Here is a 22,441-nt window from a genome sequence, read left to right as displayed (position 1 = left end):
GACGGCAAAAATCACGTTTATTGTTTGACCACCGGAACACCGAACGAAAAACGAGAAACACAACCAAACACACACTTAATGAGAGAGAAAAACTGTTATTGCGTATGCGCAACGCATTTTAAAATCCATCAAATTAAATGAAGTCAAAAGAAGAAACCCGTTCCCCTCCCCCAACTCCTCGCTTTTACTTTTCTTCACGTTTCTCTTAAACCCTCATAATAATGAGCTTTAAATAAAATTATGTCTGGCCCGAGAGCACTTTTAATTTCAACAATTATTTGTCTTTATTTCTCAGTTTTTTTTTTCTCTTTTTGTCTTCCTTTGTTTTCATGGCGAGTTGATTTTTCCTCCCCGAATAATTAAAATGCGCAACCGAAGGCAATCAAGCGATCAGCCAAACCAAACTGACCAAGTAAACTATATAGGGTAGATATTTTATGAATGGAAATGGGCGGCAAAACAAAGCGAGTGAAAACAAACCGAAAAGCACCAGACAAATATCTTAAAGAGTAGAAATTATTTCTTTAAATGGTATATATCTAAGTCCTCACAGCTGTTCATTAAATGCTAAAACAGATACACAGCCAACAAATAGACCAAAAAACAAAGCAATTCATCAACTTGGCGGCAGTTTTTCTTTAAAAGAATATTAAAAGAATAAAATTAAAAGGTTTGGAATAACAGATACCTCGTAAATGAAATAATCTATTTGTTTTATATGTAAATACAAAACATTATTGTTGGTTAATAATATTTCATATTTTTGAAAGCTAAATAATATTATTTTTCGTAATTTTTTTTATTATTCTTATCTGAGTTGGTTAACCGATATTTTCCCAAAAATCTCCTCATACCATTTCCGATAAGTAATCACAGTTTATGGGACTGACTGGGCACTAAAAACTAATATACCCTTGACCAAAAACTGGAACTCATCAACTTGACGTCAAAAAAAAAAAAAAAACGAAATAAAAATTTGAAAAATTAAATAACAAAAAAAAAGAAGACAGAAGACATAATAACAAATGTGACGATTTAATGAAGCAAATTAGGCTTAAATGTTCTAGATAGCAAAGAGCAAACAAAATCGCGCACGTAAAGAAAATATATGACAGCGGCGGAACAACAATGAACCAACACATGGAAGTCCGCAGTGGGGGAATTAAAGGGGGCGGCGGAAAATGAGACACCTCACGAAGGGGAAATGAAAACATCAGCGATGCCACAATTAACACAGCACGCAAATACATTAGCTATTCCCTCGAACCAGTTTCCCCCTGATTTGCCCCACTGTCCATGCCTTTCCGTCATGTCTGTTTTTTTTAGTTCCCTATTTTTTGTATTATTATTTTTACTTTGTTTCTTTTTTTTTTGAAACTGCCAACTCACAAGAACAATTAGTTCTTTTGTGTCGAGGGTTTAGGTTTATTTGCCATGGTTCTTTATTGGGGATTATTAATGAAAGAATGACTGGGGTGTTTTTAAAACGGTTAACCAACACTGGAATTTTTAGGTACTTTAAAAACTTGTTTCTCATTTAAAAATATCGATTAATTATTCACGATCAAAAAAATGTAAATATTAAATATGTATGTTAGCCCTTCGATTAGAACAAGGTTTAAAGATATTAACTCGACAGGTTCAAGGCAATGTTATGGCTCAATGACTATCATCTGCTGTCTGCTGATGAGCTGTTTCCACTCCATGAGGCGAAGCTCCGTTATGCAACCACCCAACCTACCACCCCACCCACTATCGATAGATTGCCGTTAATTGTTTTTGTCAATTGTCAACGTACCCCGCATGCAAAACACACGCAAACAGATACATTGTTGGCCATTTGTTGGTTTATCTAGCTGACAAATTTGGTCCCCCGTTTTGGAAATGGGGAGGGGGGGATGAGACAAGTCAATCAATGGAAAGTTTTTGGTAGAAGTATTATTCCATACAGTCAAAGTATTGTATATCGAAATGTGATTGTTACCCTGAAATTTTCATGTTATTTGAATCGATAATCTTAATTGGGTCAAATTGCATAAGGGACATGGGAGCTAGCCTCCTTATCAGCACTGGCCGACGAACGATACCAATTATATTGTGGCCGGACACTGAGCACGTTCAGGGGTTTTCAAATATCTCATTGTTTAAACACTTAAAAAAAAACTGAATTGAAATAAATACAAAAATATTAGAGCTTGAAAATTATCGATATTTTCAATATTTTGACAATATTGATTCGATAATATCGTTGTTTTGCAGGAAAAAAATAAATATCGAGAAATAGAAACCGGCCCGTAATTAAAAATAAAAATTTTCCATTTATGAAACAGCGTATTTTATAATTTCAATATTAAACAAAACATTTCTAGTCACACACAGCATTAACCAAATGCATTCCCAAAAACCGTGATCGCAACTGTTTGATTTTATTATCTTCTTTTAGTGCACATCGTACAAAGTACGTGAGTTGTGTCGGATCGAAAGAAATTGGTTAATGACTTTCGGCTTCTGCCAAGGCAATCAAATTAAAGTGCACGATTTGTGAGCACTCTTTGTCGTGTGTTTTACAACACGTAGAATAAATTGGTAAAAATGGTAATAAAATCAAGTTAATGTTGTCAAAGCCACTTCCGCTCGAGGCAACAACAAGAACAACAACGGCACATGGCGACCCAACAACGCTTACAATGAAATCATGTGCATATCTTATCTAACTTCACACACACACTCTCACAGTCGCAGGGCAATTGGCCTAAAAATATTTTATTTGCCTCACTGAACAGACAAAAAAAAACAATGGGAAAATTGAGGGGGGAAAACAATTAGAAATTAGCAAATAGAGGCAACAAAAAAAAAAGGAAAACGGAACCAACTCCTGATAAAAGTTGGGGGATATCTTGTCATTAGCACACAAAAAATAGCAACAAAATAAACACAATGAAAAATCGGCAAATAAAAAAGCTGACTGCCAACATTCAGGGCGTCAGACGCAGACAATTGGGTCGCATGTTGACAAGACATCATCGACAATAATCAACCTCATTGAATCGAAATTGATAAATAATAGATTGGTTTTTCGAAAGGATTTATCAAGAAAAATGTATTTTTCGGGACATGCAGGGATACCATAGATGTCCCAATTCATCATTTTCTTTTATAAAGTGTATTTAGTATTAAAATTCAAATATAAAAGACTTAAAAACATTTCATGAAAAGTGTTATTCATTACTTTAATTTATTACGATATTATTATGCCTTGTACAAAAATTTATGCTAATTGTAAAACCCAAATGGTTTCTAAAAATAAACAAAATTACCCAACACAAGAAAATGTCAATTAGCCACAACAAATTTGAAAATACCACAATTATCGGGTAACAAAACCAATAAAGCTGAGCACTTGGCATTCCGCAAGTTTCAAATGGAATATTATTCATCGCTAAATTCCCAAACTACCTGTCAGAAAATAAACATACGAGAAAACAAAATAAAAACCAGTTACCAGGCGGCAATTTTCACAGATTCTTCGATGGGGGTACGTACACAGGTACTTGAGCATGTACCCGAAATCAAAATCAGAGGTACAGTCACCGCTAGAGTATGTAAACAACACGCGTTACTCATCCGCCCCGTCACCCGTAGTATTTTTTTTTATTGGGCCAAAACTGCGCCCACTTGTTGCCCTGGGTTATTTACGACTGTTTGCCATGGCTAATGCTTTCGTTTGCAGTTCGACAATTATTATTTGGAAGACAAAACGTTCGGCAATTGTCACATAAATGGACAAAGGGAGGTTTCTTTTCTTTTTATATTTTTTTCGGCATTTTTTTTTTTTTTTTTTTTTTGCCATATTATGAAACGCTGACAATTTGCATGCACTGTGCGACGAGGCATGCTTTATGATGCAACCTACTGATAGATAGAGAGGGACAGAAAGTCAGGTGGATGGCTCCATCTGACATTAGTTATTTTTATGTCCGTCGTCCGCATATTATTTGCAACTTATTTATGACTGACAGACGGTTGGTTGGGTTAGTTGGTTAGACAACGACAGCCTCGGCTTGGCTTGTTAGCTAATTTCATTTCATTTCATTCCGTTTCATTTCAGTTTATTTCGTCTCGAAACACACTCGTGCAAATATTGCTAACAATAGCGCGATAGCGAGATATAGAGGTATGGAGCTATAGAGCTGTAGAGATGGAGACAGCCACTAAAGGCTGAGGAGTAAATAATATGCGTGACATTGGGTTTTGAGGTTATGCATACGTTAATGTGCACAGCCCCAACTTCAATTGTTGTCTTGACTTTATTAGTTTGCCGACAATGAGATAAAAAAAAATAGGGAAAAATATAAATACAAAGTTGATGAATGCATAGAAATTTCTAATCTCTTAGTCAACCAAATTAATTTAGACTGGATTAGTAAATCAAATCGCCAACTGCTTTTGATAACAGACTTGCCTAAACGACATTTTTTTTATTTTTATTTTGATGCTTAAATGTGAGTCATTTCCAAAGAATATGTTTTTTATTACTGCGGTGGTATATATTGCATATTTAGTGACTCAGCTTTTTAATGGGTTTTTTTTTCTTTTAAGGGCTTTTCAACTTTTTTCTTAATATAATATAAATTCTAATACAGCTATTTTGAAAAAATAAATTCCCAGAATAATTAAAGAGTATTCATGGGATATTTCCTTTTAGCGCCTTTCAAACTTTTACCAATCTCCGGCTTCCAATGGCGATGATAAATAAGCGACAAATCTATCAAAGAGATTATAATATATAGACCCCAAATTCCCCATTGACCAATATTTTTCCCCCCCGATTGATTTATATGCAGACAAGTCAGGAGGAGGAGGAAAAACCAACAACACACACACACAGGGGCCATTAACAAATAAGCGTTAATGAAAATGTGCACACAGGCAAACAGTCGCACTCAGCATCACACACACAGCTGCCATTAAAACAACATTAAAAAGTAAAACAAACAGCCATGGCAACTAAATTTGTCTACTTTTTGTTTTCCAAGTCGCCGCTGGAGATGATTACATTTCGATAAAAAAAAAATACAAAAAAACAGGGGAGTGCGATAGAGACGGAGGATAGCTCAATGACAAGGTAAACACACACACACACACACACGCAAAACTCAGGTGACAATGCAGGTGTGCAGCAGTGTTGTAAAGAGCTTAGCTGCGGAAGTGTTGATTAATTGCCGCACATCCGTTGTTAGATAATCATCCTATAATAGAAACTAATGCGTTTAAGTGCACAATTTTAAAATACCATATCTTTAAAAAAGTTTTGATAATCATTTAATAGCTAAATATATCACTCTTTAAACATTAAGAATTTCTTAACGAAATTCTGGATATTTTTTTTATTATTTGTCGCACTCATTGAAAAAAATTAGGAAAGACAGAAAATATGTCACATTAACAACAATTAAATTATCAATACCTCGCAAATTAAAAACAAATTCAAACAATTTTATTTCGCATCTAGACTTTTTTGAAACCTCTTGGCGAAAAGAGGTCGAAAATCTTGATTTTTATATATTTCACCTTCATTTCGTTTATTCTCAATTATTTTCAGTGCCAAAAATATATATAATTGCCATATGAGATTCATTTTCTTTTTACTTCTCACTTATTTGCATTTTATTTTTACCCACACTTCGTTTCACCTTTAATTTTTGCCTTAATAGGCTGCGTTTCTTGGTAAAATCTTGACACCACCTGATACCTGAGTCATAGAAATTTCAATTGGCGTTAAATTTAATTTGACGCAGTCCCACAACCGCATTTTTGCCTTGGCAGATCGAAAGCGAGTGTGGCAATAACAAATCAGAGAGCAAAGCAAACAATCAATTGCACAATTAGTCATTTCTTCAATTAATAATTCACTATTTTTAACTGTGCGCCAGCCAGTCAATGATAATGCCGACGAGGATGACGATTATGAGGTTCCTAACTATATGAGCTTTTGACGGTGAGCTCAGGTTTAAACAATTTCAAAAAAGGCAGGCAGCACATAAAGTTATTATCGTCGCTAACTCAAACAGATGCACAGAAAAAAATTGATTTATTTGTATATTTTATAAATATATTTTAAAATGCCTTTTAGGATATTGATTAAGAAAACTTTAAAAATATTTAAAAAATTTTAAATATCAAATACTGATAATGTTTTTTCATATTTTTTCAGTGCACACCATGAGAAATTTATCGTATTTAAAAAAAGAAAAAATATTTTACACCTTGAACTTTGACGCAACACGAAAGCGTCGCTGCCGCAGCCGACGTCGTCATTTAACTTGAAGCTCGAGTGCAATATGTCTGGCGATCTTTCAGGTATACCCCCTATATGTATCTCCCCCCCTGCCACGCCTCCTCACCTTCGTCGTACGTGGAAACGTGCTCATACATACCCAGTAAACCAGACAAAAACCCTCGCACACAGGGGCACATGTAATTGAAGTATTCGAGAAACAGAAAAAAAAGACATAATATAAAAAAACAAAACCAAAGACGACGAGGCATGAAAAGCAAAAGAAGCAGATGCTGCCTAAGCTTGTCTTTCAGTTTCTCGGATGTGTGTGCATTTTGTGAACAACGAAAAGAACATCGTGAAAACAAGGCAGTAAAGGGTTAAGAACTAGCGATTACCCTATATGCAAAAATCTATCTACATGTTATCTACAAGGTAACAATTTTTAAATTGATTTTAAAATACCTAAATCAACTTTTTATCTTTATGCAAAAATCTATCTACATGTTATCTACAAGTTAAGTGTATTAAAGATGAACATTACAAAAAGATTAGGTTACAATTTTTAAATTCAATTAAAAAAATACCTAAACCAACTTTTTATCTTTTCTCACCTCATAGAAAAACTAGTAATATCATGAATATACTTTATACACCCTTTTAAAGGGTAAACAACGTGTTTTTTTTTAACTTTTTGTTAATTTCTTTCACCCCAACTTTTTGACATTTTCAGCATGGAATTCGTGCTAATGACAAATATAAACAGGAATTGTTTTTTTTTCGGGGCGAATAATGCAAATGAGTTGAAGTTATTGAAAATCAATGAAGCGTCATCAAATTGTTTTTAGAACTCTTCTCTCGACTTCTCCCCACTCAACTGACCTTCACAGATGAGCGTAGAGAATTCTCCCATTCAGTTAGTTTTTACTTGGGTGCGGCCACAAAATTAACAACTTTTGGAGGCTGAGAGACAACAAAAGAAAGCTGCGGAATTTTAGCAATGCGGCCAAACGATGGATGGCCAATGATCTCGCCCTCCTCCCCCTCCTCCGCCCACAAAAAAAAAAGCCAGCTAGACAACAAACAGCTTTTCCTCCAACTCAAATATACCGTGATCACTCAACAGGTGGCCTTTGGATTTCAGGTGGATTTACTAAACGAGTTTTGACTTTGGAGTCAACTATTCACAATGTAATTAGGCACTAAAAATACATGTTTCCCTTACAGATTCACTAAGAAGAAATTTTTGCTATGATTTTAAAGAAAAAAAAATAATTTTTGTAAAAAAAAAAAAAGGGTTTTTTATGGCAATCAATATTTATCTAATTTACTCAAATTTTCGTGTATCCAAAATGACCTTGAAAATATAATTTTAAAATAGTTAAACATTTTAAACCATCCGTCAACGATTGTAGCTTATTTTTTAAGCACGCGGTCAGCGTCAGGTGTAGATAAAAGTAAGCTTATGCACCTGATAAAACATTTAATTTATATACACACACACACACAGACAGTGCAGAGAAAAGCAAAAGCAAACTCCACAAAAAATGGCTTAATAAAATGCTGAAAATGTACGTTAATATGCACTACTCTATCATTTGAGAAATTAAAAAGCGAATTTAAATGCATTGAGACACGCGCGCAAGTTGGCAGCAGCGCAGCTCAGCGATCGCATGCCATGGGCGTCCGACGACCCCCCTCCACCGACCTATCCGCACCCCCATTTCGGCGCCTCAAGAAACCGACCCATAATAATTACGATTTGAATGGTTTTAAATACAGCAGTTTAGCTTTTTTTTTGCTGAGCTATTTTTAAGTTAAAACAAGAACTTTATACATTTTAAATTGTTTCTTTAATAAATATGTTAATATTAAAAATATATACATTAAAACGGAAATCCTAATCCCTCTAAAAGTTGAATGCCCTAACAACTATTTTATTGCTTTTGGTATTCCGAAAACATCATAATCGATTCGAATAACCAGCCCATTATTTTGGCATCCCCATCGATTTCTTGGTAAAACCTTATGCAAGAGGAAGTTGCTCCCCGATCGACTTCCATTTTTCCACTAATTTGGCATCGATTGCATTTCACGACAGTCCATATAAAGGCGGTTGGATCTTTTTCCTGTCGACTTTTCCGACTTTACCGACTTTTCGCCATCGCAAATAGCAGTTAGTTTCGGTTTTGGTCTGGGTTTTGGTCATTTACACTGTCCACCGGTCTTTCAACTTGTTTATGAGCCGAGTGCAAAGGGGTGCAGAGGTGTTGCAGGGGGGAATGAGGAGGTGTTAACCTGCTGCAGAGTGTGTGGCACTACAGTGAAACCTCTGTTTTTTTAAGGGGTATTATGGAAATATCTCTGAAATACATTTTTCTCCATAAATCAAATTTAAAGCTTAAAGCTTAAGCTAATTTTAATTTTTTAAAAAATAATTTTATCTTAACTAAGTTCGCTTAAATCATTTTTTTCATTTAATCAGATATCCTTGTTATTGTTACACAACATTTTTTTTCCGTGTCTTTATCCCCAGATTCTCTGCCTCGCATTTGGCGAGGGATCACTGTACTTGCTGACGCTTTTGCTGCTGGTCAGAGATTTTGCTGCTTCTCTGCGCTTTTGTTGCTGCCTTTTAGAAAGTATGTCAATTTAGAAAAGCCGTTGACTGTCCACCTCTGGTCACTCACACTAAGGCACACTCACACTTACACCGCTCACACCGACACTCTCACAGGTAACACACTCACTCACACTCACTCAATACAGGTGCGCTTAAGTTTAGTTTTTGAGACTTAACAAAAAATGTGTTTGAATTGTTGAATACCAACCGCAGTTTGTTTTTGCTTCTTCTTGATTTACGATACTCTTCTTCTTCTGCTTCCTCTTCTTCTCGTTGGATCAACACTAAAGAACACACGAAAAAAAACGTCAAAAATTGCGGGAGCGTCAAGGAGAGAGAATGGTGTATCACAACAAGAACAACAGCAACAAGGAGGAGGAGAACATAACCAACAACATTAACAACAGCGGCACAACGCACACAACGGTAAACTGGTAAACTGTAACTGCTGAGAGAGGGAGAACGGAGTAAAGTAACGTCTGCTTGAAACGAGCGCGCCGTCGCGACTGTCTCAATTTTTTTGCAGCCGCGCTTAGCTGCTGCGCCGCAGCCGACGCCGGCGTCGCTGCCAACGCACTGTGGGCCCAACGGCCAAAACTGTTGGTCAAAAAGATATTATAGTGGAAATCATACCCAGTGACGGATCTAGGATTTTGTCGTGGGCGGTGATGTCAGAACAATTTTTTGCTGCATGCTTTTTGAATACCAAAACTCCTTTAATTTTTCACAAGAGTGGGGGGTGATAACCAATATCACTATTGCAAAACTACAATATCCGTTCAAATCGAATGTATTAATCTCTTTTGGTAATGACAGCTGTCAGAATTTATTTAACATTTCTACTAGTTTGTGTTCAAGATGTATCTATTGTATATTTCTCCTTAAAACCGGCTTGTCATAAGCTCACTCATAAGTCTATGACAAAGCTAAAAATAAATTTTGACCAACAAATGGGGACGTTAGCCCCATTGTACCTTGGAGCTTTACTCTCGCTCGCTCTCTTTCCGCCTCTGCCTGCGTAAGCAAGTTGAGCAAAATTTTATAATAGCCCAGCAACAACAAAGAGGAGCGGGTCTGCAGCGGCTCTTTGATACCCTGGAAGAGGAGTAATACCCTGTAGGGTTAGAAAAAGAAAGTCCTTAAAAACTTATGATATATGGATACCCTACAGAACGAATAATTCCCAAATAAGTGGCATAGTACAATTTTAACGTATATTAACGAGACTTTAATTTAAAATCAAATAAATCACACAAAATGGCTACAGATTTAATATTTAGTCAATAAGAGCACAAAGTAAACATCAATAAATCCAATAAATCGACTCTAAGAATAATGTCAGCTCTTATGATCAATTCAGGTCATTTATGCTACAGGTTATTATAAAACCCCATTATGGTTGCATTGTTTTGCGGAATCGCATTTTCATTGTTGCAATCTACGACTGTGTAAACGTTGCTTCCAAAGATATAGTAAGCCGATCCCACGCAATAGAAATAGAACTATAAACAGTGCTAAGAAGTTGACAAACATCGAGTCAGAGCCAGCGGATCGTGTTCCCGAGAACCATGGTGTAACCGATATCAGACAGTCAAGACCTTGGGTCCAACATTCCGGTACTCGCAAACCAACTTGCCAACACACATATTGTACGTACGAAAGTACAAAATAGTGCGATACGAGCATATCGCCAATAACGCACTCGAGGGCTTAGCCAAGTACAGTGAACCCTGGGGTTGGCGGTTTCTAGAACTTAAAGTATTACATATAGTACATTCCAGCCTTATTATGATAACGAAAAGATATTCCGAAAAGTAATTGTGAACTTTAAATACGAAAAAGAAACTAAGAACTAGAGATTCATCGTTAATAATATCAATTAGGTTTTTTATTTTAAACTTACTATCGATACCTCCTGATTTTTGTGAATTATTATTTTATAAATGGTTAAATCTAACGATTAATTCTAAAATATAGTTAAGCGACCATCCTAATTACACGAAACCTTTATTATAAAGCTATCCAATTTATCATCTTCATTTTTGGGATCCCAGCAATGCTCTCAGAACCAAAATTAGAACATTACGTAGTCCCCGAAGCGCGAAACAAGCTTGACAAAAAATAGTTTATCAACTTGAGAATTGATAAAAAAAAAAACCAACAACAAATACTGCAAAACTGTACAAACATAAATTTTTGTTATCTTCTTAGTTGGCGCGTAGGCAAAAAAAAAGCAAACTTAACCTACGTCCACAAGTGATTTAAAAGAAATGTTCAGCGAAATTAAATGCAATTTAATCGAGAAGAGTAGTTGTACTGAAGCGCCGTAATCAAACAAATAATCTTATCAAAAATATCATTTAGCTGAAAGTAGAACTAAGTGATATTAAGTGGAATTTTTAAACTTTCCGAAATTATTCAACTGAGCAAAATGTAAAATATTAATTAGGAAATGTACATATTTCAAATAATGAATAATACGGATTTTAACTAATTTGTCAGACTTAAATTCGCAAGACAAATTACTTCAGATATATGATAAATATTATTAAGGGGTTAAAGTACTCGTACTCCTTATCTTCATGTATTCAAAATCATCCGAAAAGTAAAATAACAAACTGAGCACTCCGAATTTTAATAAAACACGCCTAAATTCGTTAACTGATCAACAATGAGAAATGGCTGTGAACATTCCAGAATCTTTTCTCAGCCTGCCAGTTTCAACAAAAGACACAACTCCTTGAGGGGTTTTTATTTATATTTTTATTTTTCAAGCGCTCTTTCACTTTCAAAAGCACTTAAACAACACACAAAAAAGCAGCAGCGACGAGAAGAAGAAAAGTAAAAGCCCACGCAAAGTGTTGTGCAAGTGAAAAAGAGAAAGATAAGATACGAAAATGGTTAAATGGAGTGCGTGGGGCAGGGGGAGGGGGAGGCGGAGAAGGGGGCGGGGTCTGGAGGTCGCCGGTAGTAAAAACACAACTAGCCAGAACACCAAAGTGGAGTTTTTAAACCAACAGATACTCTCTATGGCTTAAAAGGTATCTCAACATGGGTAGAAAGAGTAACTCAATCGATAGTCTTCAAAATATATTATTTCCTATAATTTAAAGATTTTGAGTTTTTTGTATAGATCACTAAAACAATCCCACATCAGTCGTCATCCCAAAAATTAAGGCTGTAGCTCTTGTGGATTCCGAGATTTTTGAAAAAGTTCTGGAACTCCTACTTCTCCAAAGTTTATCTTTATCTCAAGAGTCTATAGTCTAGACTTATCTCGCATCATATTCTCTTCTGACTCATTGCATTGATTATTTCTCTCGCGTCGCTGCTTTTGGAAAATTGGGTGAAGGGCGGGTTAGAGTTACTCACTTGGAAAACTTAATGATTTATTAAAATTAATAATGGTTTTCGGAGTAAAGTCTATTCTCTTGCGACTCTCTCTGTTTGGTTTCAACACACTCTTTCGGTCACTCTTGCTCTCCCTCCCACTCTCTCCTCCCTCTTTTCCAGCGGTTGCTGCGAAGTGCACGTAGCAAAAGTCCGAAACAAAGTGAGTAAGGCCAAATAAAAAAAACGAGGCAACACGAAATGCAATCGGGGAGAAATAAAAGAGAGCGAGAGAGAATGCAGAGATGATCGGTAAACAAACAACAAAAATTTGAATTTTATGTGCGGTCAAAAAAAAAAAACAAGTCACGCGGCTTAACAACCAGTGTTGCCAATTATAATTTGCCAAAATGTTACGACTATATAAAGGCCGTCTTCAAATCGGAAAGGTTAAGATATGAAATTTATTAAATTGAAAAATATTGAATCGGTCATGAAGCGGTAGTGAATCGGTTATGAAACGGTTTTTTTACGATCGCAAATTCAAAGCTACTTGAAAATCTTCATTAACATCAGATTAAAGGTAAGTGGCAAATTTAAATATTCAAAATAAATAATAAGATGGGGATCGGATAAGGGGTCAAAGAGGGGTGGCCATTGAAGATCGCGGAGCGTAACAAGTGTTAATTTGATCAGGTGGCAACACTGGGAAATTTGAAAGCAACGTTTTCCCCATTGCGTAATGATCTTCTCTCTCTCTCCTTTTCTCTTTCGCCATCTCTCTTGCTCTCTACGCGCTTAACTAGTCAAGCATAACAAACACACAAACAACAACTCGTTTTGGTTAATTAACATAAAAAACGGTACAAAAACAACAAAACGCCGCACACTTGTTGCACCCAAAAAAAATCAGAGAGAGAGAGGAAAATAATGTACGGAAAACTGAAAAGCCGACGCCTGAGCAAACACAAGAGATAATTTCCAGAGAGAGGGAGAGAGCGGTAGAATTGGTGAAAGAGATGGAGAGAGAGTGGTAGAAAGAGAGAGGAAGTTCCTTTCCTTTTATCGCAAAATTTCAAGTTCGCAGACAGCTATGAAAAAAAAATGCAAGAAAATTGCAAAAATAAGCAAATGCCTGTAGATACAGTAATACCTCGCATTGTACAAAAATAATATTGATAATTTCAAAAAAACATTCTGTAAATCTTCTAATATTCTTGCATTTTTGATACAAAAAAAATATATTTTTTGGGTATTTTTGAGACTTTTTTTTGCACTTAAACATTTAATATCCCCTAATATTGGGGAATCCCAAATGCCCAATAGTACATTATCGGTTACCGATGGCGATTGATGCTTCCCGTGAATGTGACATTATCTAAAATATTTAGCGATCGCTGTACCTCGATAGCATTCGGTCTGCGCCCTTCTGTTTTTGTGAATAAATAAACACAAATATAACGAACGCTGCTTGGGCGGCAAACAGACGCAACCATGACGTCAGGGGCTTTCGGTGTCTCGCGCGCATTTCGCCTTTGTGTTCGTTGCAAATTTTGTGTATTCAATGTCAAAATCCATGGCCCGAAACACGGCCAAAAGCCATAGCCATTCCCAATCCCCAAAAGCAAAAACCCCAGCCAGACAATTGTGGGTGCGTTTAGGGATGGAAGAATCAGTCGACAATATCACGTGGATCTCGAATTGCAAATTCAGAAATTGCATTATTTTCCAGCTGAATCGGTTATGAAACGGGTATGAATTTTTATATGAATATTCATTGAATGAATTATTATTTTACATTATTTTTTTTTAATTTTGAAATAATTATACCCGTTAGACTTATAAACAATATAACCATTCTAAAAACTCATTTGAACTAATCATTTAAAGTAAATCATTAGGCATCAAAACCAGTCTGTCATTCGACTCCAAACTGCCTGATTCATTCTGTGATTCATTAGTTGATCTTTAGATCCTCACGCTACCATCTTTAGATTCAAAGTTTTGGGTGCTTTTTTTTACCTGCCACAGCGATAAAGAAAGGAGGTTGGCAAAGGAGGAGAAGACACCACTAACCAAAATGGCAACACTGGCGTTTTAAAACCGGTTTTTTTTTCGTATTCCACATTTTTTTTTTTTTATTAGTTTTATTTATTGGATTTTGTGAGCGCATCAAAAAATATGCAAACGTAGAAAAATACGTTTCCAGTCAAATACAAATGTGCTAATTGAGCTAATGGAGAAAGAGTTGACCATTTTCCAAACTATAAATCAAGTAATGAATGGCCGAGCAACAAATCCAAGTGCCAGAACGAGACGAGTGTAAACAAAAAAAAGGCGGACAGCATCCGCTGCCAATGACAGTGTGTGGGTGCGAGCGAGACAGTCGTTAGCCTAGTTATGCCAGATGCGAAAAAAAGGGGTATCAGGGGTATATAACCATTAGGATAACCATTACATATGTTGGAGAGATCTAAAAAATAATCTAAAAGTATTTTTTACCCTTATAATTCACTAATCGTTCATGAAAAATAAAGCAAATAAAATTTCAAAAGCGTTTCAAATCGTTTACGAATCGGGTTTGAAACGGTTAAGTGCGAACTGACACTGTTACACCATTTCTAGGGTATTCGATAGTTCAATCAAGTTCGGCATGCAAATTTCTATGCCTGTTTGCTGGTCTCGATCGATTCCCAGCAACTTGTTTCGGCTTATTGAACAGCATTCATTTGAGAAATGAAGAAGCTGACAACTTTGTCGCTTTCTCAGTGCCACACAAAACCGTTACAAATTGGCCGGGGAATGTGAGAAAAGAGGCAGATGGGGATAAAGGGGGACACTCGGAAAAATTAATGATCATTTGGGAACCAGTTACGAAAAGATCACACCTATTCATTTAGCATATTTTCCTGTTCGGTTGGAAATTTTGACATAATTTTCGGATCGGTTTAGTGTATTATAATTTACTTTAAGATCTCGAAGAATCTGCTATCTTTTTCTCTGTGCAGATCGTGTGACTCACAGTTTATATGGTTATGGTGAGACCCTGACAGTGCATGACATATCACAAAAGAGCATACAAAAGCATAGAGCAACAGGCTGAAAAAAAACCGCCTGAAAATGCCCCGGTTCAATAATAATAAATAATAATATACGGGGGAAGTGGAAGAGCGGGAAATTCTAACAGCTCTTCGAACCCGTATTAAAAGCGGGCCACCAAATAGCGATGAGCTTGGGATCCTAAGTTAGCCATGATATCAGAGACTAGTGATGGAAGCTTTTTTGCAAACCAAACTGGGGAGTGATCTTTAATATTGATCTTTAAAAAAATTTACAAAAGTTTTAAGTTTTATAAACTATTGTAAAGTAATAGTAGATGATACTAAAAGATGGATTTTTTTAAAATTTTTTTTTCAATAATTCCTTATTTTTTAGAAAATTTAAAAGCTTTTATGAAGATTCAGATTGTATTTTACTGACCTAAAAAAAATGATATTATTTTTTAAAGATAAAGCAAAATAACCAGAGATGTTGTATCGAAAGTATTAACTTTTGATTTTTTTTTTAGTCGAATTAAGTTTCTAGGCAAAATGCGACTTAATGCTAATGGGCTAACGGTGCGAAAGGGACAGGGCGAAGGCGAGACAAAGAAGGTGAAAAACTTTGGGAAAAACGGTGGTTGGAGTGGCGGCTGCAATTTTCACACGCTTTAAGCACACACACACACAAAATGATTTTGAGCAGCTGCCCAAAAAAAAAAATTAAAATTCACTTCAAAATTCTGGCGCTGTCTCGCTCTAACGCCGAATTACTTTTAACTGACTTTCGGAAGAAGCTTTCTGTGCGCGTGCGAGAGGGAGAGAAGATAGCCTTCAAATATTCCTTATTTACTTGTAATCTTTGTTGACTAACTTGAATTGCCATTTAATTTTAAGCGTTTTTAGCTGCTTTTTTTTTGTAATGCCGGTTAATGACTCACACTATCTCCGGCTCTCTCCCTCTCTTTCGCACACATACCGGTATCGGTATTTCAGCCTTCGCTTTGCACTCCTTCTTCGTTTGTTTCGCATTTCTTTCTTATTATTTAGAGTACAAGAAAATAAAAAGACAGTTAAATTACGCTAAACTCACACACACACAATCGCAGTCGCAGGCAAATGCAAAAGCACTTTTTGTTTTTGCTTGCCGGCAAAGGAAAAACTGGTGTTTTTCTACCGTTTTATTTATATTTTGCACACACACGGAAAAAAAATTGAGTTCTTGTCGTTAGGCAAAACACAACACGATAAAAAATATATAAACCGTTTTTTTTTCCAACGCTCAACTTTTGCCGGTGTGTGAAAGTATGCGTGTGTGTGTGTGAAAGAGCCGCGTACCTGTACATGTGTGTGTGTGCGCTTGTTGCGCTTTTTTCTTGTGCCTCGGAATTTCGAACTTTTATTTGGTTTTGCACTTACATTTCGCTTCGATTCCAATTGCCGCGTGTTTTCCGCCTTTTCCTCCTGCTTCTTTGTTTTCTTGTTGTTTCGCAAACGAAAGGAAAAATCAAATAAACGCAAAAAAAGAGCCAAAACGATAAACAAAAGGTTTAGGTTAGGGATGTGAAAATATGCAAGATTGGTACTATCGATATTTATCGGAAAACACATATTTCTATCGGTATTTCACTAGAAATAAATATATTATATCGATATTTTTAGTTATATCGATATTTTTAAATTCGAAAATGTTGCCTAATTTCTTAATATTTTATTTGACCTCCTATTTATTGTAAATACAATTTGTTGCAATATTCTCAAAATAGAATCTTTGACCATTTTGATAAAAATTTACTACTTACTTACTTTAATTTACTTTACTTAGTTATTAACAAAAATGATATTTAACATTTTTATGATTATCCATTCATTTCACCAAATTTATAATAAATATTACGGAAGTTACTAATTATAATTAACTAATTCGTTCATATGCGAGCCAAATTAAATATTTATAAAGAAATGAAGTTTCATTCTCGTTTTCCCATAAAAAAATGAAAATAAAACAAATATGTAATCTTATTGAGAACAAATAATTTCGATAATTACTTAAATCTACTTTAGTCTGCTGCCACCTCCCATTTGACCCACAAAGACGACCAACTAAATTTAGAAAAGAAACAATTTATTGAGCCTAATCCAATGGTAAACAGAAAATAAAGACGTCGGCATTTGATGCCCGCTAATTTTGTACTCGCTCGGAGGTCAGTCGAAAAAAACTCAAGAGTTGTAGTCTTTTTTCGTTACATTTGTCATTCGGGGAACGTAGTATTACTTATCCTGCGATTTTCCCACCGCAAATTCCAATAATTTGGATATAAAATTATTCAACTAAAGATCTTGGGCAAAATCAAAAGTATACAGAGGCCTTAAGATCTCTAGATAAAAATAATAGATCTTAGGTTTACAATATCTTCGAGGGGGTTTTAACAAATTTCAATTCCAATAATTTAGGATCTTAGAATAAAGTTAGGGATAAATCATAAAATATTAACTAGAAATTTTGGGCAAAATCAAAGGCCATGCAAAGACCTTAAGATCTCTTTATAAATATTATAGATCTTAGGTTTACAATATCTTCGAGGGGGTTTTAACAAATTTCCGGCCTTAACATCACCATTATGGTTTCTAGATGACATAGCTAAATCCTTAGGACTACACATCTTAATTGTTATTCTCGAGGGCGGCCAACCGCTCGCGCTCCTTGAGCAGCCGCTCCCGGCTGTCCTGTGGATTCAGCAGCACCTTCACCAGATGCTCCACCGTCGGCCGCTCGGCGGTGCAGTAGACCTTCAGTCCCTGCGATTCCAAGGCGCGCCGGGTGCTCGGTCCAATGGCCACCAGCTTCCATTTGTCCAACGACATCTGCCGGCTGGCGAAGTACTGCTGGGCGCAATTGACGCCCGATGGCGAGAAGAAGGCCAGGAACTCAATCGATTCGCCATACGCCTCCAAAGCTCGCTCCACATTGGCACCCAGTTCCGGGTGGCAGCGCGTCTCGTAGACCTCGCAGGCGTCCACGGAGAAGCCATTCTCGGCCAGCTTCGAGAGCAGCGTATCGGTGGCCAAATTGCCGCAGGGCAGCAAAAGCGGCAGCTCTCTCGATCCATCGAAGGTGTCCACAATGAACTCGCCGAGGGCCCGGGCATTTCCCGTCTGCTTGCCGTGGGTGAATAGCTGGTCCAAGGTGCTCGTGGCCAGATTGTGGGTCACCTCGCCCACCGCATAGTTATGCAACATCTTCCAACCGCCTGGTAGTTGACCCAAATTCAGGGATTCCGCCACCGCCTCCACGCAACGCGGCGATGTAAATATTATGCCGGCATATTTGTCCGGATTCTGGAGCTTCCCGCGCAGCTCCTCCAGATTCTTGAAGCCAAAACTCAGCGTGGGCACAAAGACCGGCTGGAAGTCGTGCTTCTCCAGCGTTTCCGCATACAAATCGCTGCTCTCCGACTCCGATTTGAATATTATCACCGTCCGCTGGCGACTCGTCATCGTGTTTTGCTGGCTCTGCACTGCTTCTGTTTTTGGATTTTGCTTATTTTCTACTCGGTTACTTGCCGCCTCCGCCGCCTTCGCCTTCGCCTGCGCCTTTCTGTGGCCCAAAAATAAATAGAAAACTCAAGAATCAGCTGATATTTACTTGTAATTTTAATAGAACACAAAACTTGTCCTCTTAGCGAGTGCACAATCCACGAGGGTGTCTTCGCTAACCTAGCTGAGTTCAGCACCTGACAGGTTAGGTGGACCGTTCATAGGGGTATTTTTTGGTACATTCTAGGGAATACCAGAATAATACTGGAGAAATAAAATTTTTAACCGGTTGCCTATCGCTTTGTCTATAAAAAAAATCACAAAAATACCAAAAAAAAAAAAAAAAACTCATAGTGGAAAAATTCCTATATTTAGAGCACTTGTTTTAAAAAATATTGTTAAGGTGGATGACGCTTTAAAAAAGTTCGTCAAAAGGACGCAATAATTTTTTTTTTAAATACCGAAAATATACCAAACGCTACGCCCGGTTGTTGACTCGGCTAAGACAGCGGGGACACCGACCGCCTCGGCTGGCCACTTTAGCATGACCGTACTCGAACCTATCGATAGTTCCATCACAGTGCCATCTCCATCACGGTCGGTCAGTTTTTTTTAGTCTCAAAAACTCTAACAAAATTATTGGTAAACTAGCGCTATTAAACGGCAATATGCTCGTCTCGCCCCCCTGGATGTTCGTGCAACGTATGTTAACGCGCTAGCTGCAATGGAGCGGGATTAACAACAAACGCCGAGAACTGCGAACTCGGAACACCGAACACCCAGCCCAAAAAAAGGAGAAAGAAAAAGAAAAGAGCGAGCGAGAAAGAGAGAGAGGGAGGAGAAAAGCAAAAATCAAAAATCGAGTGATTTTTTTGTCGTAAAAGCGTCGAGTTTTGATATTTTTCCAGTGATTTTGCCTGGTTTTCCCCCCGAGAGACGTGAAAAATGGATGCGGACAGGGGCGGCGGTGGCGGGGGGCAGGAGACCAAGGTGATTTACCACATAGACGATGAGACGACGCCGTATCTGGTGAAGATCCCCATTCCCTCCGCCCAGGTGACGCTGCGCGACTTCAAGCTGGTGCTGAACAAGCAGAACAACAACTACAAGTACTTCTTCAAGTCGATGGACGCGGATTTCGGTGTGGTCAAGGAGGAGATAGCCGACGACTCCACAATCCTGCCCTGCTTCAATGGTCGAGTGGTTTCCTGGCTGGTTTCCGCCGACGGCACAAATCAGTCGGACAATTGCTCCGAGCTGCCCGTTAGCGAGTGTGAACTGGGCATAACCACTAGGAAGCAGCAACAGCAGGTGCAGCAGCTGCAACAGCAGAACGTTCAGATGCAACAGCCGATCACACAGCAGCTGCAACAGCAGAACGTTCAGCAGATGTCGCAACAGCAGAACGTTCAGCAGCAGCAGCATCACCAGAAAATGATGGTTAATCCGCTGCTGCAGCCGCCACCGCTAACATATCAATCGGCCTCGGTGCTCTCGAGCGATCTGGACTCCACGAGCCTCTTTGGCACCGAATCGGAGCTCACTTTGGACCGCGACATGACCGACTACAGCAGCGTCCAGCGGCTGCAGGTGCGCAAGAAGCCGCAGCGTCGCAAAAAGCGGGCGCCCAGCATGTCGCGCACCTCCTCGTACAGCTCCATCACGGATTCCACAATGTCTTTGAATATTATCACTGTTTCTATTAACATGGAAGCGGTTAATTTTCTGGGCATCTCCATTGTGGGTCAATCGAATCGCGGTGGCGATGGCGGCATCTATGTGGGCAGCATCATGAAAGGAGGAGCGGTTGCCTTGGATGGTCGAATCGAACCGGGCGACATGATACTCCAGGTGAACGATGTGAATTTCGAGAATATGACCAATGACGAGGCGGTGCGAGTGCTCAGGGAGGTGGTGCAAAAGCCAGGGCCCATTAAACTGGTGGTGGCCAAGTGCTGGGATCCGAATCCCAAGGGTTACTTCACCATTCCGCGCACGGAGCCAGTGCGTCCGATTGATCCCGGCGCCTGGGTGGCGCACACCCAAGCGCTGACCTCGCACGACAGTATTATTGCGGATATAGCGGAGCCGATTAAGGAGCGACTGGACCAGAATAACCTCGAGGAGATCGTGAAGGCGATGACGAAGCCGGATAGCGGTTTGGAGATACGGGATCGCATGTGGCTCAAGATAACCATACCGAATGCGTTTATAGGCGCCGATGCGGTTAATTGGGTGCTCGAGAATGTGGAGGATGTGCAGGATCGAAGGGAGGCAAGAAGGATTGTCTCGGCGATGCTGCGGAGCAACTACATTAAGCACACCGTGAACAAGCTGACCTTCTCGGAGCAGTGCTACTATGTGGTCAACGAGGAGCGCAACCCAAATTTGCTAATGAATCGCGGACAACCGGGCCATTTGCATCCCCATCAGTTGCAGGGACTGGGACACAGCGGAATGAGCCACGCGGACACCGAGAGCATCACCAGCGACATTGGGCCGCTGCCGAACCCGCCCATCTACATGCCATACTCGGCCACCTACAATCCAAGTCACGGCTATCAGCCGATTCAGTACGGCATCGCCGAGCGGCACATCTCCTCTGGCTCGAGCAGCAGCGATGTGCTGACCAGCAAGGACATCTCGGCGTCGCAGAGCGACATCACCTCGGTGATCCATCAGGCCAATCAGCTGACCATCGCCCATGGCTCCAATAAATCCTCCGGCTCTTCAAATCGCGGAGGAGGTGGAGGAGGTGGCGGTGGCAACAATACCAACGATCAGGACGTATCCGTATTTAATTACGTATTGTAGAAACCCCGAACCCCACTCTCTTTTTGCAATCAAATTGTGTTTTTAATTAATTAAATTAAATATGTACGATTATTCTTTTTTATATACGAGTATACAAAAAGCAAAAGCTAAGGCAAAAAGCAAAAAGCAAACAGCAAACCACAATATAATAATTATAATAATAATTATAATAATAATATTAAAATAATACTTATGTATATGTATGGTACGTGTAAGTCATAGAAAAGAACAGAAAGAAAAGCCAGAGGATCAGCAAGAACACACAGATCACAGGGACATCCCGCGTCAATCGGTTGTGGAGAGACGATCAGATCAGATCAACTGAGATATATGATATATAGCGGATGGAGCAGCAGCAGCAGCAGCAGCAGCGGCGGCGGCATGATTTTGAATAAAGTTCTAAGAATTTAGTAATCACAAAGTAAATAAATACAAATAAAATGAATAATCGATGGCTTTTTTTTAAGGCTCTTATCGCCGTTGGTGTATTATCTATTTTAAGCCACTTAAAGTAAACTAAAAGTAAAGTTTCCCCCGGAATTCAGTTCAGTTTTCCTGTTTTTTATGGTATTAAATTTTATTCTAACTTTAATTTATTCTGGTTTGAAATTTGGAGATTTTCTATACAACTAGAAGTTGATTTTTTTTATTTTCCATTGAAAAGTTTAGTTTTTAACGAGTTGGAGTTTGTTTTTCCCCCAAAACAAACAACGGAGAACATATTCCGTAGCATGGGCGTGCACTCAAGTGCATAAAGAAAGCAAGCAGGCTATAAATAGATTTTTTATAGATCATTTTGGGCGGCGGCGCCCGCTATTCAAA

General features: G+C 38.3%; 3 protein-coding genes across 7 annotated transcripts in view; 1 reads left to right on the top strand and 2 right to left on the bottom strand.

Moving 5' to 3' along the window:
- Moe (moesin) overlaps window positions 1–16,838 on the bottom strand; it is a 28,936-nt gene extending 12,098 nt beyond the window's left edge. For 2 of the 5 annotated variants that reach the window (XM_017155696.3, XM_017155700.3), the window contains exon 1: window positions 9,109–9,406. The gene's annotated coding sequence lies outside the window, so the exon portion shown is untranslated. Of the gene's footprint in view, window positions 1–9,108; window positions 9,409–16,687 lie in introns of those variants that run through there. The other 3 variants (XM_017155698.3, XM_017155697.3, XM_017155699.3) reach the window with 3 other exon arrangements.
- A 534-nt stretch (window positions 16,839–17,372) lies between these two features.
- Uros1 (Uroporphyrinogen III synthase 1) lies at window positions 17,373–18,966 on the bottom strand. The gene has a single exon (XM_017155614.3). The coding sequence runs from the start codon at window positions 18,764–18,766 to the stop codon at window positions 17,933–17,935; it is 834 nt and encodes a 277-aa protein (XP_017011103.2). The 5' UTR covers window positions 18,767–18,966; the 3' UTR covers window positions 17,373–17,932.
- Window positions 18,967–19,386: 420 nt separating this feature from the next.
- dsh (Segment polarity protein dishevelled) lies at window positions 19,387–22,067 on the top strand. The gene has a single exon (XM_017155751.3). It carries the CDS (start codon window positions 19,751–19,753, stop codon window positions 21,617–21,619), a length of 1,869 nt encoding a protein of 622 aa, XP_017011240.2. The 5' UTR covers window positions 19,387–19,750; the 3' UTR covers window positions 21,620–22,067.
- Window positions 22,068–22,441: the final 374 nt, after the last annotated feature.

The sequence above is a fragment of the Drosophila takahashii genome, chromosome X, assembly GCF_030179915.1.
Source record: "Drosophila takahashii strain IR98-3 E-12201 chromosome X, DtakHiC1v2, whole genome shotgun sequence".
Taxonomy (NCBI): domain Eukaryota; kingdom Metazoa; phylum Arthropoda; class Insecta; order Diptera; family Drosophilidae; genus Drosophila; species Drosophila takahashii.
Note: the sequence above shows the minus strand (reverse complement) of the source record. Positions and strands in the feature narration are given on the sequence as shown.